The sequence below is a fragment of the Alosa sapidissima genome, chromosome 4 (assembly GCF_018492685.1).
Source record: "Alosa sapidissima isolate fAloSap1 chromosome 4, fAloSap1.pri, whole genome shotgun sequence".
Lineage (NCBI taxonomy): Eukaryota > Metazoa > Chordata > Actinopteri > Clupeiformes > Clupeidae > Alosa > Alosa sapidissima.
In genome coordinates, this window is record NC_055960.1 from 35,739,789 (window position 1) to 35,755,058 (window position 15,270).

Consider the following 15,270-nt stretch of genomic DNA (forward strand, 5'->3'; position numbering starts at 1 on the left):
GCCCTTTTAAGTCCTTTCTGCACTAATATAAAGCAGCACGGAGCAGCGTGGAGGTGGTGTGGAGGGACTTAACGAGGCTTTGCTGGAGTGCCCTTGTGTGCGCGCACACACACCCCACACACACCACACCACACACCACACACACACCACACACACACCACACACACCACACACACCACACACAGCGTGGAGGTGGTGTGGAGGGACTTAACGAGGCTTTGCTGGAGTGCCCTTGTGACGCCCCATCACTTGCCCTCCCATCACCCAAAAATACCTGCCGAGCCCAGATGCATCAATTATTCATCCAGATACTTCAGACTGTGTGTGTGTGTGTGTGTGTGTGTGTGTGACATTGCTGGAGGTGATGCGGGCCTTCCTCTCTAAAGCAGAGAATGCCTCAATAAAGCGCACCCATGTCTTGACTGCAAAGCTAATGACCTTGCCTTCCATCTTATGTTTGTTTATTTGCTTCTTTGTTTGTCCTTTGTGCTGCGCGTGTGCGTGCGTGTGTGCGTGCGTGTGTGCGTGCGTGTGTGTGTGTGTGTGTGTGTGTGTCTGTCTGGCTGTCTGGTGTGTGGTTCTGTCAGGACGCAGAGTTTTACTCAGTGGACCTGGAGCGGGACAGTAAGGGCTTCGGCTTCAGCCTGCGCGGAGGCCGCGAGTACAACATGGACCTGTACGTGCTGAGGTTGGCCGAGGACGGAGCCGCCGTGCGCAACGGCAAGATGAGGGTACGTCTACACCGGTCACTTCTTATTCTGTCTTCTACCCTCTCACTCTCTACGTCTATCTATCTATCTATCTATCAATCTATCTATCTTTCTTTCTTTCTTTCTTCCTTTCTTCTAGTTCCACTTGTCTAACTATTATTCCACATCTCTATTGTAACTCTTTATGTTCCCATACGGAGATTCAATTAAATATGACAAATATTTTTAAAGACACTGAAAGCTCACAAAAGCCTTGTTGTCAAGGTATTTGTCTCAGCACAATTCTTTTTTTTTTTGTACCTTTTTCTATTTATTTTTTTTAACACAAACGCCAGCCGGTTAATAGAGTGAGCCACATTACAGAGGAGTAGTGGGGTTTTTTATTTCCCTTTTCCAGGGGCCCGCTCGAGGTGTCTAATGTGTTATTTGTAAAGACAGTCTGTGTGTGGATATTGGCTCTTGTTGCTGTCAGGGGTCTGCCGTGTGGGGAGCCTGTCAGTGGGGTTGGAGGGGGGAGGCTGTGTGTGTGTGTGTGTGTGTGTGTGTGTGTGGGTCTGCCGTGTGGGGAGGCTGTCAGTGGGGTTGGAGGGGGGAGGCTGTGTGTGTGTGTGTGTGTGTGTGTGTGTGTGGGTCTGCCGTGTGGGGAGCCTGTCAGTGGGGTTGGAGGGGGGAGGCTGTGTGTGTGTGTGTGTGTGTGTGTGTGTGTGTGTGGGTCTGCCGTGTGGGGAGCCTGTCAGTGGGGTTGGAGGGGGGGCTTATTACTGGGGCTGGAGATGAGAGACAGGAGCAGCGCTAGCAGCAGCAGTAGCGGCAGCCGTGCAGCTGTGTGCAGCTGGGCATGTGGAGGTGTCAGTGCCGCGCCTGGGTCTGCACACGGCGGAATTCCCCTGACACGGAACACTGACGGATAACTCCAGGCCTGGAGAGGAGAGAGGGGAAAAAAGAGACAGAGAGAGATTGAAAGGGAAGGGGGAGAATGTAGCTCTCGCTCTGTGCTGTCTCAGGCAGGGGTTGTGGGTGCCAACGGGAAGCCTGTGGGTAATGCTGTGAGTGGGGAACAACAAAGAGGATATGTTGTTTTAATCATGTTTATTTCCCCGCTGTCGCTCTCTCTCTCTTTCTTTCTTTCTTTCTTTCTTTCTTTCTTTCTTTCTTTCTTTCTTTCTTTCTCTCTCTCTCTCTCTCTCTCTCCTTCTCTTCTCTTCCTCCTCTCTCCCTCTGCTCTCCATCTCTTCTCCTCCTCCTCTCTGCTCTCTCTCCGTCTCTTCTTCTCCTCCTCCTCCTCCTCCTCCTCCTCTCTCTCTCTCTCTCTCTCTCTCCATCTCTTCTCCTCCTCTCTCCTCCTCCTCCTCTCTCTATCTCTTCTCCTCCTCTCTCTCTCTCTCCGTCTCTTCTCCTCCTCCTTTCTTCACCTCCTCCCTCTCTCTCTCTCTCTCTCTCTCTCTCTCTCTCTCTCTGCTCCTGTGCTGCAGGTGGGCGATGAGATCCTAGAGATCAATGGCGAGAGCACCAAGGGGATGAAGCACGCCCGCGCCATCGAGCTGATCAAGAGCGGCGGGCGCCGGGTGCACCTGGTGCTCAAGCGCGGCGACGGCTCCGTGCCGGAATATGGTGGGTCAATCTACGAAAACATTCCCTTCTCGCCCCTGTTCACCCCCTGAGGTGCCACGCGGTGGGGGTGCACAGGGCCCTGTCATGCTGTGGGGCTCTTGGCCTTCCTCCTCCTGCTGCCTTGTGGGTATTTTCTTTCTCTCTCTCTCTCTCTCTCTCTCTCTCTCTCTCTCTCTCTCTCTCTCTCTCTGCAATCCTCTTCCTCACGTCTGAGTGCCACGCTGGGATCTGATGGGACACTTGTCGGGTGAGGTAGGGGTGAGGGCGTGTTGGGGCTGTCGTCATTGGCACACGATAACACATCAAGAATCAACATTGAAACCAAACAAAAAAAGATTTTTTTCTTTTTCTAACTGGATATATAGTATGTTTATCGATCCGCAGTCATGCATTTGGATGCTATTTTTAACACTGTACAAAAAAAGAAAAGAAGGAACTTTTGTTTGAGTGCATTTCAATGTCCACAAGGCAGAATTTAGGCAGAATTATCATATTTATAATATTTATTAAAGGTGAATGTAAGCTACTGAGATGGGCCTGTATGCGGCTCTTAACGGGGTCGGGGGCAAGGAAGCATTCTAGTTACCATGTCAGTGGGAAGCCACATTACTGTACTCCACGTCCTCACAACTGCTCTTGGATCTATGCTCTGCTCACTTACTGTACAATTTCTAAGTTAGACTGGAGACAACACTTCTCCCAGGAGACCACCCTCATGTCCGTGTTCCATTTTTGTAATGAAAAAGATCGTTTTTTTTCTATGTGCAGAATCATGAGTTGACCCACTTATTAATTAGAAAAAAAAAAGATATTTCTGCATGAAACTGTCAGTGAAGGTCACAATGGTTTTTTTTTTCTTAATTTTGTTCTTTTTTGTAGGCCATTTTCCATAATATTTATGGAAGACTCATTTCAACTGTATTAATCTCTTGAGTAAACACAATTCATCTTGATGCATTTTTGTTGTTGTTGAAAGTCTCAACTTTTTTTGAAGCTTTCATTCATGTATTTTTGTCAAGTTAAGAATGTGATATGACATGTTTTGTCCTGCGCCAATATGACATCTCTGTGAGGTTCTATATTTTTGTAACATTTTGTACTTTTTTTTTTTTTTCTTTTGCATCCTTCCTCATTTCGCTGGTTTTTTTTTTCTTTCTGTTTGCAATGTAAACTGCTTCACATGGTGTTCTGTGTGCATCTCACCAGGTCTGTGGGGTTGGACTCCTTATGCTGCTGTGTGTGTGTGTGTGTGTGTGTGTGTGTGTGTGTGTGGGCTGGGATCCAGTGCTTTCTCTCTGTTACTGTTGATTTTTCACTCAAGGGTGGGGTTATTTCTTGGACAATCTCTATCTTTGATTGACTAATTAAACAAATAAACACCTTTTTCCATTGAAAAGCAAAGGGGATAAGCCTTTATTTCTTCTGCCTGGTGTCTCTCCTCAGTGGTTTAATGTTCTTTGCTCTTCTCCCTGTCTCATTCCTTTGTGTTGGCTTTCACTTTTGTTCTTCTCATTTTATCACTGGGCTCTCTCCTCCTCCTCCTCTTCCTCCTCCTCCTCCTCCTCCTCCAGCGATGGTCGCACCTCACCTTGCCACCACTGCTAGGAATGAAAAGCTTGGAGAGGCCTCGGCCTTTGGAGCCGGCCACAATCAGACCACGGTTTGTAGCTCGCTCTCTCGCCTGCTCGCTCGTCTGTCCATCCGGCGTCCGCCCGCCAGTCGTGTCTTGTGTGCTCCTGCGTCCATTTGAGCCGCACTGCTGACATCAGCTCCATTGTGCAGACAAAACCATTCACCCAGAATGCAATGCAGCGCAGTGAGAAAAATGTGTCTTGCCATCCATCTGTCCTCCGCGCTTCCCCTCCCACGTCATCTCCAGCAGTGGGGACACACAGCATCCCGCTTTTATTCAACGTTCAGTTCCGGGTCACAGGACTTAGAGATGACATGTGACCAATTTGGCTTGTAGATGTATTTTGACTTCTCATTTTTCACATGGTCCCTGTCAATGAGTCCAATTCAGTTTTAAGAAGCATTGCATTGGAGTAAACCGATCCAGTTATATGTAAGCGTATACATTTGGCATACGCAAAGCAGCATACGAAGATGCAGTCTTTATTCTGTGAACCTATGTTCAAGAAATACTTCACAGACATAATGTCTTTACATTTGTAATGTTAAACACCACCAATCTACTCTACAATGAAGAGATTTGACATGTTTTGACAACAGATTTGATATTTTATTTAAACAATGGCCTGTGGGGAATTGCATAATGCGAGCATATTTAAGTACTCTACTAATGATATATTAGGAGTATAGACGTACAAGCGTTTTGAAAAACATGAAGATCTCAAAAAGACATGTTCAGGATTCTTCTGGAAGAAAAACACTATGGGTATGTCTTTGTCAGCATTTTTCAATCAGGGAGCATCATTTTATTGCTGTGACTTTGTACACTCAGGTTTTGCTCAGGAAATTCCAAATAAATTTTTAAGCCCCACCATTCCAAAACTGCATCAAGCCGCACTCATACATTATGCACTTCATAAGCCAGTTTAAAAATACCATTCTGGTTTTGTCCTTTGAATGAAACATTTATGCGAGATGAAAAGCATTGCGTGCGCATGCAAAAGCATGAATTAATTGTGATGCCAGTGCTAAATATAAAAACATGGCTTCTGTGTGCTTAATAAAGTGCCTTTATAATTTCTGCTTAATTGGCTTTGGTTTCTTAAAACCTAAATACATCTTAGAAAATCCACGATTGAATCTTTTTTTTCCTCTAGCGTGCTTGGGTTTTGGCTGGGGCAGCTCCATGTGTCATCCATCGCTTGTTTGTGCAGACAAACTAACACTTCTCGACTGGCTATCAGAAAAAGAGCATCTGCCAACACTAAATAAGCCTCCACTTGTGCCATCTACTCAAATCCTCTGGCTTTTTTTCCGCCTAGCAACAGTACATCAATTCCCAGTCCATATGTCATGGCTAACGCTGTGTTCTCTCCTCCTGCGTAACTCTCATGTGTGTATTCCAGGTGGCCGTAGCGCCGACGGCCCCGGCCCCGGCACCCAAAGCATTTCGGAAGTGAGCGCCGTGCCGACCGACAGTCAGATCCACCCACCATTGGAGTCCAGCTACCCACAAGACTTTCACGAACCATCCCAGAAGGAGAACAAGCGAGGGGCAAGGGACACTGGCAAGACGACAACCAAGAAGAAGGAGCACGGCCAGAGCTCCAGCCATCACCATTCCAATCACCGTCACCGCTCGCCGGACAAGAAGAGCAAGAGCAAGGGCAAGAAGAAGGAGGACAAGAAGTCGTCCAGCGGCGGGCACTCCCGCAGTCACGGCCGCAGCCACCACCACAACAGCCACCACCACAGCAGCAGCCACCACCGGAGGCATCGCTCCCCGGACAAGGGCCGGCGCGCCCGCAGCGCAGAGAACACCCTGGACGGCCGACACGGCGGAGGACGCGGCCGCTCGCCTGGCAGACACCACCACCACCACAACAACCACCGCCACCACTCCTCACCGCACCGCCACAGATCTCCCCACGGGGGGCGCTCTCCGTACCGGGCCCGATCTCCGTACCGGGGACGGTCCCCTTACCGGGGCCAATCTCCCTACCGGGGACGCACCGCTCACCGCTCCCCTCACCGGCACAGCTCGCCTCACCGCCCCCGGTACCAGTCTCCCAACCGGTACCGAGCGCGCTCCGTGGACCCCTACGCCGATCGGGTGGACAACACCAAGCCGGAGAAGGAGGAGGAGGTGGCCCTGAGGGAGCCTCCTCCGCCCATGCCGCCCTCGCGGTCGGAGAGCGTCCTGACGGAGGCGGCCGCCCTGGGCCGGCTGAACCGCGGGGACACCCTGCAGCGCGACGCCTCCAGCCTCCTCCGCGATCCCTCGCCCGTGGACCGCGGCGGCAGCCTCCTGAAGGACCCCGGCATGCGGGACGCCATCGAGAGGGCTTACCGAGACGCCGTGGAGCGAGAGCGCGAGCCCCTGACCCTGCCCAGGGAGCGGACGCCCAACAGCTTCGCCGCGTACAACCGCTACAGCACGCTGATGCGGGGCCGCTCTCCGGAGAGGGAGGACTCTCGGCTCGGGTCCCCAGGGACCCGCTACCGGACACGCAGCCTGGGGAGGGATCTGTCTCCGGAGAGGAGCTACGCGTATTTGGAGGAGGAGGAGGAGGATGATGATGATTACGAAGACGTGGAAGAGACGCCTGACTACTACAGGGTGCCGAGGCCCACCTTCGGCCGTGTGACCAACACACTGCCGGAGCCTAAACCTAAGCCCTACAAAGACAACTCCAGAGACCTCAGCATCTGACCAAGCCTCTCCGCAACCCTCTAAGGCTCCCTCCAACTCAGCCGACCCCACCGAGTGCCCCCTTCATCTGTGGGGCACAAGGACCCTGGAGAAACTAATTCACCCATAAGACATCCATGATCTTCGTGCTCCTTAACAGAGATTCAGAACTTTGAAAACCACTGGAAGAATGATAATAGGGTCTTTTTTTTCCGATTTGATTATTCAGGTTTAGGTGGTGATCTTTTTCTTTTAATTTCTTTCCTGCTAAAGGTGATCCATGAAGTTAACAAATATGTACAAAATACAATTATGTGCCTAACAGAACCATTATTGACCTTTTCGTTGGATGAGAGACAGGCTTTTTAACTGCTGTCTGACTCATTGTTTGTTTTCCTCTCCAAAGGACCTGTTCATGCACCAACCAGCTCTGTTAGTGGTGCTCAGACATAATGCTGTGCATGTCCTTACAGTCTTGCTGTCTTTCTTTTTATCTCTCCTCAGTGCCACTGTTTTTTTAACATTGGACCAGAGTATAGCACAAGCCTGCATTTGTTTGTATATTTTTGACAGTTTGCAGTATGTGTACATTCAGAGGTGATCATTTTAAATGAATAAAGGGAAAATAAAATTATGATAATGTTAAAAATAAAAAAAATAATATATTAAAAGAAAAGGTTTGTCATGTTTTTGTCCAGAAATATTTCTTACGGTGGTGAAGAAATTGAGCCATTTCAAAAGAAGTTTTAAGGAACTTTATCCTATTCCTTGTTCCTTTTTTTTTTGGAGGAAAACGGCCAAGAACAGAGGTCTTTATCTCCTCCCGGTTCAAAGGAGAGGAGTCTCGCTGCTGCTCGCTCTGACTCCTACTCATTAAAATCCCTGTGGGATCCTCTGCCTGGCTCCCTCTGTGACAGGAGGAAAGTTTGTCCCCCAGATGAACACTGCAAAGGGGCTTGAAGCCACAGAGGCCATGCGCTACTCTGAGCCATCAGACGAGAGAAACGTGAGCAGATAGGCAGCGAGGGTGACTGGCGTAACCAGCACACTTTAAAGGGAAACTTCTGGATTTTCTCAATATGGAGCCTATTTTTAGGCCTTTTTAGGTAGAAGTAGGGACATAAATCTAGCATTAGACCAGTCCAATGGGTCCAGTATTGAGTTAGAAAGCTACAGTATCACAGCCAAACAAGTATAATGGATATAATGGTTGGCAGGTGTGCAGGTCAAAGTCAACAGCTAGTTTTCACCATTGATTTGCTCAAAATGTTTGCAAAAAAATACAACAGAGAGACAACTATGTCTGTTTACCTCCAAAACTGTGAAGAGACTGTGACTTCATTTTTTGTAGTTCTGTAGTTTCACTTTTTGTTTCTGTGGTGCTCAATTGGCTATGGGCCAATTTCAAATGTTTTTGTCCGTGTATTAAAAATGTGGACCTAAAAAGATGAAATAATAGTGCCGAGGTTGAAAAAACTTGATGTTTCCCTGTAATCCTCCTTGACCATAATCACTCCTTAAATTGTGGGAATGTTGCCTTTACAGGTGAGGTGCTCCAGCTGGCCTCTCCCGAAACGATCCAGTAGTTCATTATGTTCTATGACCGAGCCCATGAATGTAGAACAAAGTGTTGGTGCTGAACATGCAGTTCTGGTTTAATGCAAATGAGATGAGGTTGAGGGATCAATGATTTAATCAAAGGACGTTTGCTCCAGATGACGGAGGTGCTGGTGGCTACGGTAACGCAGCATGTAAACACCCCACTGAGTTACAAGACCTGCTGCAATATTTCATTGCCAGAGGAAAAGAAGTGTATGATTTGATTCTATTTAAAGGATGAAAAGATGCCATTTGGTTTTGTGAGAATATTTAGTTAGTGTTTGAAACCTCTTCCACAATCACTTCAAAGATGTGATAACTAAGTAAAAATATAAAATGTGAAACCCTTCAACAAAGCCCTGCCTGCTTAATCAATTATTTGTTGCTATGGTACAAACAGCAATTTCCAACTAATCTGTAGTCGATAATCACCAACATATGTGATTCATATATCACTCAAAGTTTGTAGTGTATCCTAGACCTACCGGTACTTTGTTCATCTCAAAGGTCTTCAACATTAATTCACATTACAATTTGGTTGAATGACTTCTTTATTCATTAGCACTTCGAAGACAAATTACCACTTCGGAAATGAATCTTGTGCAAATATCTTATCAGGGCAACTCTGGTCCCGGAAGAATCTATGATTCACACAATGTAAGAGAACATGAAACTGAATAATGCATAACTTGCCTCTGCTACCAGATTTCTCTGCTGAATTTCAGCGTCGCTATTAGATGAAAAATATATGTAATCAGGTTGTTTGCGTAAAGCCCAGATGATGACATACAGACAATTCATCACGCGAGCTCTGAAAGGTAATCAAATTTGTGCTAACGACATCATCATCAACAGCGGCAGAGGTTGGGTAAGGGGAGGGTGGCAAGGGGGCTCGCTGACCTTGATGTGCATTCCCTTGTTGTCATGGAAACACATGAAAGGTTCCCGTACTGTTCAGTCAAACACGATGAAAGTAGAGATGACATGTATTTTCTTTTGGGTAGAGCTCCATTCTCTAGCAACCGAAGGAATCGCTAGTGATTAGTCAAAAATGGCCCTCACTAATGAACTGGAAGCATGAAACGTATGCAAGCTGCCTCTGACTGTTAGATCTTAAACCTGATGGCAGACCAAAAAGGTAGACTAAGTAGGCCTAGGCTATTGAGGCAAGACACATCCACCAAGCTGTGCTATCAACTCAAGCATCTGACCATTACTCATTCAAGATCCCCCCCCCTGACTATGAATGAGAACACAAGGCGTATATATAAGCAGGCATTGTATTAATTTCTCATTCATATATTGTATTTTCTCTGCAGCCAATCAGAGTATTGAAGAGTAATGATGGGGCTCAGCTGAGAAGGTGAACCCAACCCCCCCACACACACACACCTCTCTAAATTGGAGAGTTGCAGACATTGTGGATATTTATTCTCCTTTATCAAGGCAAGACCGTGTGGCAGAGACTTGGAATTTGTTTTCAGCTAGAGATGGATAATTCAGGGTTGCTATAGCTACCTGTAAGTCATTATCACAGACTTCAGAAGATGTTTGTTTTCTTCTCTTCTCACACACCTACAGTACCACAAAGATCTCTAAATGTGGGAATGTGTAGAATTGGAGTCCATGTGCAGCAGCCTACAGGTTTACAGCAAAGATCTCTAAATGTGGGAATGTGTAGAATTGTAGTCCATGTGCAGTAGCCTACAGGTTTACAGGAAAGATCTCTAAATGTGGGAATGTGTAGAATTGTAGTCCATGTGCAGCACTTTCACAGAAGCATTCCATGATTCTGCCACGCTGATTTTGCATCCACACATTCCAAGCATCTTTATAGATGTGATGAAGGCTAAACACAGAAGCATTCCATGATTCTACACACTGTTTTTCCATCCACACATTTCAAGCATCTTCATAGATGTAATGAAGGCTAATCTGCAAGGTTTCATTGTTAATTTTGAATAGGGGAATCTTCATAACCAGTGTAGCCATTAATGTGACATTTTACCTCCCCTATGAGCAACATATGGAAAAATCTGGTCGTTAGGATCAAACATTAGATAAATTGTTTCTTAAAATGACCTTAGACTGACAATGAATTACAATCTTGCTATTTGCCCACAGCCCTTCACAGAGAGGATGTGCAGTTGATTTCACATGACAGATTAGCCACTCTAAAAGCTTTTGAAATTCCATTAAAAACTTCAGTCTAAAAACCAGTGTTCCAGTGTCATCACACAAGTCTTACCCCCTGTCAACAGACAAAAAGGCCTTTTCAGGACACGGCTGGATGAGCGCCACCTCTTTATTACGAAAATAGGTTCAATCCAATGACTTGCCGAATGTAAAATCACGCAAACAACAATATCTATGTCTTTTATAGTCAGACGGTTTTGGGCTGGGCAGATTCACAAACTCCATTCAAACATGCATTTCACCTCCAGACTTCCAGTCTTAAGCAGAACTGAATGGATGGAGAGCTTTTGGAGAAGTCTTTCATTCCATCATATGAGTAAAATCATCTCCCAGTTGTAATGTGTAGCATACGTTTTATTGTTAGTGAGGCTTTGCAGGGGACTGGGTGATCGGTGACTCCGTTTCTTCACGCTGGGGACACCGAGGTGGACGAGACGGAGGAGGCCTCGGTCTTGGACGCGGACGCGGTAGAGGCGCCCTCCTCCTCCTCGAAGGGGTTCTTGCCGCAGAACAGCGTGGTGATCATGCAGTGGCGGAACTGCTTGTTCATGCACACGTAGATGAGGGGGTTGTAGAGCGCCGAGCTCTTGGCAAAGAAGGCGGGCACCGTCATGAAGATGGGTCCGAAGTAGGTGCCCTGGTGCATGAAGATGTACCAGGCCACGCTGGCATAGGGCACCCAGCATACCAGGAAGGAGATGACCATGAGGACGACCATGCGCGTGACCTCGCGCTCGGCCCGCTGCGTGGTCTCGGACTCCTGCTGCTGCGCGGCGGCCGCCTTGACGGTGCACACCAGCCGTCCGTAGCAGAAGCCGATGATGAGGAGGGGGATGCTGAAGTGCACAACGAACATGTAGACCACGAAGGACTCGTTGTTGATCTGGGGCTTGAGGGTGTAGTAGTCGATGCCACAGGAGCACTGCAGGCCCTCGGGGATGTAGCGCGACCAGCCGACCAGCGGCGGCACCGAGCAGGTGCCCGCCATCAGCCAGGTGAAGGCCACGCCTGCGACGGCGTGGTTCTCTCCGAAGCGGAAGTCGCTCACGGGCTTGCAGACGACCACCCAGCGCTCGACGGCAAGCACCACCAGTGACCAGAGGGCGATCTCGCCGCCGTGCGTGGCGAAGAAGCCCTCGAGGTTGCAGCCGAGGCGGCCGAAGACGAAGTAGCCGTGCAGGGACGTGTACATGGTGGTGGTGAAGCCGCCCACCACCATGAAGAGGTCCGCCACAGCCAGGTTGAGCAGGATGTAGTTGAGCGGCGTCCGCAGCCTCTTGTGCTGGACGGTGACGTACAGCGTGAGGAAGTTGATGGGGAAGCCGGTGAGGATGAGGAAGAACATGTACGCGGCCATGCAAGCGAAGGCCCAGGGCTCCGCCAGGTAGAACTGCGGGTACTCGTACGGGCTGCGCACCAGTCCGGTCAGGTTGGACATGGGCACATAGAAATCCGGGCCCTCTGTGCCGTTCATTGCTGCCGAAGGTCCTCGACCTGGTCGCCCAGGCGGTCTCGATGGCTGCCGAAGGTCCTCGACCTGGTCGCCCAGGCGGTCTTGATGGCTGCCGAAGGTCCTCGACCTGGTCGCCCAGGCGGTCTCGATGGTCCGAGAGGGCACAGGGAGGCGTCGTTCCTCAGAGGGCCTCCGAGGGGATGAAGGTGCCAAACCGATCTGGTTGGTCAGCATCTGGAGATTTAGGCCATGTGAGGGGTAATCCAGCCGCCACAGCCAATGGGGTGAGTGTATCTTGAGGCATCATTTGGGTTACACCTGTCATAATCAATTAGCTTGAGGAGATCATATCTAATCTTCCACAGTGGATTATGGAACGACTCAGGTTCTCTCTGAGGAAAGTGAGAGAAAGTGAGCATGTGACCCTTTCATTATACACACACACACACACACAGACAGCGGGAGAATAAACTGTCTAACATTGTGAGAATACGTTGATGGGGTTTTAATTCTGTGGTTCATCACAGTACATTGCACAAATATCAGTACTGTTCTCTGTGTTATGAAACCAGTCACATTCTTCTCTAAAGCACAGTATGTAGGACTATATTTCCCCACAGTTGCCATCTTCTGGACAGTTGTGGTAATTGCACCAAGCCTTGAGAACTATAGTCAGTGGACTTGACTATATGGTGTGTAGGATGTACAGGACACAGTGAGTCCTCTGTACTTGCTCACTCCTGCTTCAGTATGGTGTAGGATCGACTGGTGTGTGCTAAAGTTGCCATAACATGCCCACAGAGCTCATCAGCATTCATGTCTGGCACCCCAACTATGTCACGTTTAATTCAAGGCTGCAGATAGCAGAGAGGCATCCGTCAATATTTGTAACTGACAGAAGCGTTTAGATCAATATATTCACAGCAGCCCATCAGTGTGAAGCAGTATGCCAAGGCTGGTTTGCTGTTAAGGCTTCTGGGTTCATTTATTTAGAACCTCCAGTAGGCAACTGATGATGTCACTTGTCTCCTGTAGAGCAGTTGGAAGGCTCCCTCTACTGTTCACTACAGGTAATGCAACTCTGCATCTGAAAAAAAAGTGTGTACACCATTCTGTAGCAACGACTTTGGAAGCCACACAGCGTGATTCAAATAGCTCCAGAACTATAAATGATGTCCGCATGGGTCTTCTTGAGCACAGCTGATTCAGCGTGCTGGACACCTGTCCACAATTACAGTCAGTATTGCCTCTGACAAACACTGTAGCCTACATGACAATAGAAGTAACTTGAGATTTCATGACCATCTCCCCTCAGAAAAGAGCTGCTTTTATAGCCTCTTTGAAGTGAACAAGACACGCTCAGATGTGCTGTAAAGTCATCGTTCTGCACAGACATCTTTCTTCTTTTTTTTATTTTCCGGCTTGCGGTGATAAACGAATAGTGCTGAGTGAGTAGAGATGTATATTGCATCCATATGAGGGCCAACATGCATGAGGTCATGTATGCATAATATAAACATTTGATTCATCCCTCCGCTGCCATTACAGTACCTGCCGTATCCACACTCACACACACACACACACACACCTCCTCCGACAGGGACTGGTCACTCAGTAGTATAAGCTGACAAATAAGAGTAATATTGTCCAGCATCTTGAAAAATGGCAAAGAATGCCAGCAGTCAGCAATCAATCCCAATCTAAAACGTTAAGACTAGAAGAAAGTTTATGGGTTTATCCAGGTAACTTCTGGAGTAATTACTGATGCATCATCAATGCTGCATCATGTGGTGTCAAACGTGCCATGTTCTTTTGACATCAGTGGTTACTCCTGAAGTTACCGGGATAAGCTCCAGTGTACATAACTCAAGTCAGGGATGTCTACACTTGAAACAGCAGCTGGAGCTAAAGATCTGGGAGGATGCAGCATGAAGACCTTGAAGGTTGAAGGTTGCAGTTGGGCAAGGGACAAAAGCACAGGACACTTAACAATGAGCTTAGGATGAATCCTGACTCCCGCTGGTCCAAACAGAGGGAGAATGAGTGTAGAGAGTGCTTAGAGAGTGTTCATAAATTAATTCATCCACACACAAGACATAAACAAATGAACAAATAATTCAAAAGAACGTTGTCTGTAAGCTCCACAAATCGTGGCAAGACAATTGAATTGATTGTGGACTTCTTAAAGGGCAGCCGTGGCCTACTGGTTAGCACTCTGGACTTGTAACCGGAGGGTTGCCGGTTCGAGCCCCAACCAGTGGGCCGCGGCTGAAGTGCCCTTGAGCAAGGCACCTAACCCCTCACTGCTCCCTGAGCGCCGCCGTTAAAGCAGGCAGCTCACTGCGCCGGGATTAGTGTGTGCTTCACCTCACTGAGACCAAATTTCCCTCACAGGATCAAAAAAGTATATATACTTATATACTTAAAAGAAGGAGAAGAAAAATCTATAAATGAAATCAAACAAAAACAAGATGCCGGACAATGTGGAATGAGGTGGGTGGGTGTCATCAACTGACACTTGCACCCTCAGGTTAATTTACTTTCGGGTATCTGGTATATTTACTTTATATTTTTGGTACATTTCGCACAAGCGGAACATAACTGTAGTGACTGTTCCGCTTGTGTGAACTTGTTCTTAAACTGTTTGTTTAAGAAAAATAGTCATGCCAATGTATTCAGCCTGGAAACCTTAGTTTTATTGGGTGTTGGGTTTTAGTGTAAAGATCCAGCTTGTCATAACTCAGGAATACTGGAGTCCGCAATCTTGTGGTCACTTCACACACCTTGCCATGGCCACTTAATTCTTCTCTGAGAGGAGAATCCAGATGTAGGTCAATACTCTAAAAAGATGTTCCAGATGTTTCACACTCTTAGGGATATATCGTTGTTTCTATGCAGTGGTAATTAAAAACACTCAGAGTTCTTCACACTGTTAGAACAGAGAAGAGGGTGGAGGGTGTTGGGGTGAGGGATACTGGTTGAGGCATGCTAATAGTTAAGGGTAAGTGCCAAGACAAACACCCAGACAAGATATACATCTGTTTTTGGGGCCACTGCTAAAACTGGAGAGCAATAACGATAATACAGAGACTCGTATGCAATAAACATGGTGGTGGACAATGGTGTTTTGTGCGGTCTGGCATTGTTAGCATACTCCAGTCTTGGAGTAATGAAGTCCATTTCTTTTCCCCGAGGCTGATCTGGACTCTCGGTCTCACCAAACAATCCTGAGAGTTGCTCCAGCTTTTCTTTTTAAAGATCTCTTTTTGTTTTTCCAGAACAAAACCCTTTTGCCCTCTCCGACAATGAAAACACACTTCGCTCTGACCAACACCGATCCGATCATACACTTCTTCCTCTCTCTTGGTCTTTATTGA

The 15,270-nt window shown here is 47.5% G+C and overlaps 2 protein-coding genes across 2 annotated transcripts in view; one reads left to right on the plus strand and one right to left on the minus strand.

The window, feature by feature from the left end:
* The window catches only part of magi1b (membrane associated guanylate kinase, WW and PDZ domain containing 1b), a 26,582-nt gene extending 19,810 nt beyond the window's left edge, over positions 1-6,772 (plus strand). The window contains exons 9-11 of the mRNA XM_042090300.1: positions 588-731; positions 2,183-2,321; positions 5,360-6,772. Coding sequence (XP_041946234.1) covers positions 588-731; positions 2,183-2,321; positions 5,360-6,666 — 1,590 coding nt within the window. The 3' untranslated portion in view covers positions 6,667-6,772. The remainder of the gene's footprint in view (positions 1-587; positions 732-2,182; positions 2,322-5,359) is intronic.
* Positions 6,773-10,711: 3,939 nt separating this feature from the next.
* rhol (rhodopsin, like) lies at positions 10,712-14,148 on the minus strand. The gene has a single exon (XM_042090301.1). The coding sequence runs from the start codon at positions 12,125-12,127 to the stop codon at positions 10,847-10,849; it is 1,281 nt and encodes a 426-aa protein (XP_041946235.1). The 5' UTR covers positions 12,128-14,148; the 3' UTR covers positions 10,712-10,846.
* Between the last annotated feature and the right edge of the window lie 1,122 nt (positions 14,149-15,270).

Bases quoted from the DNA above. Each gene is read 5' to 3' on its own strand.
- rhol (XM_042090301.1), bottom strand. From the start codon at position 12,127: ATGCTGACCAACCAGATCGGTTTGGCACCTTCATCCCCTCGGAGGCCC.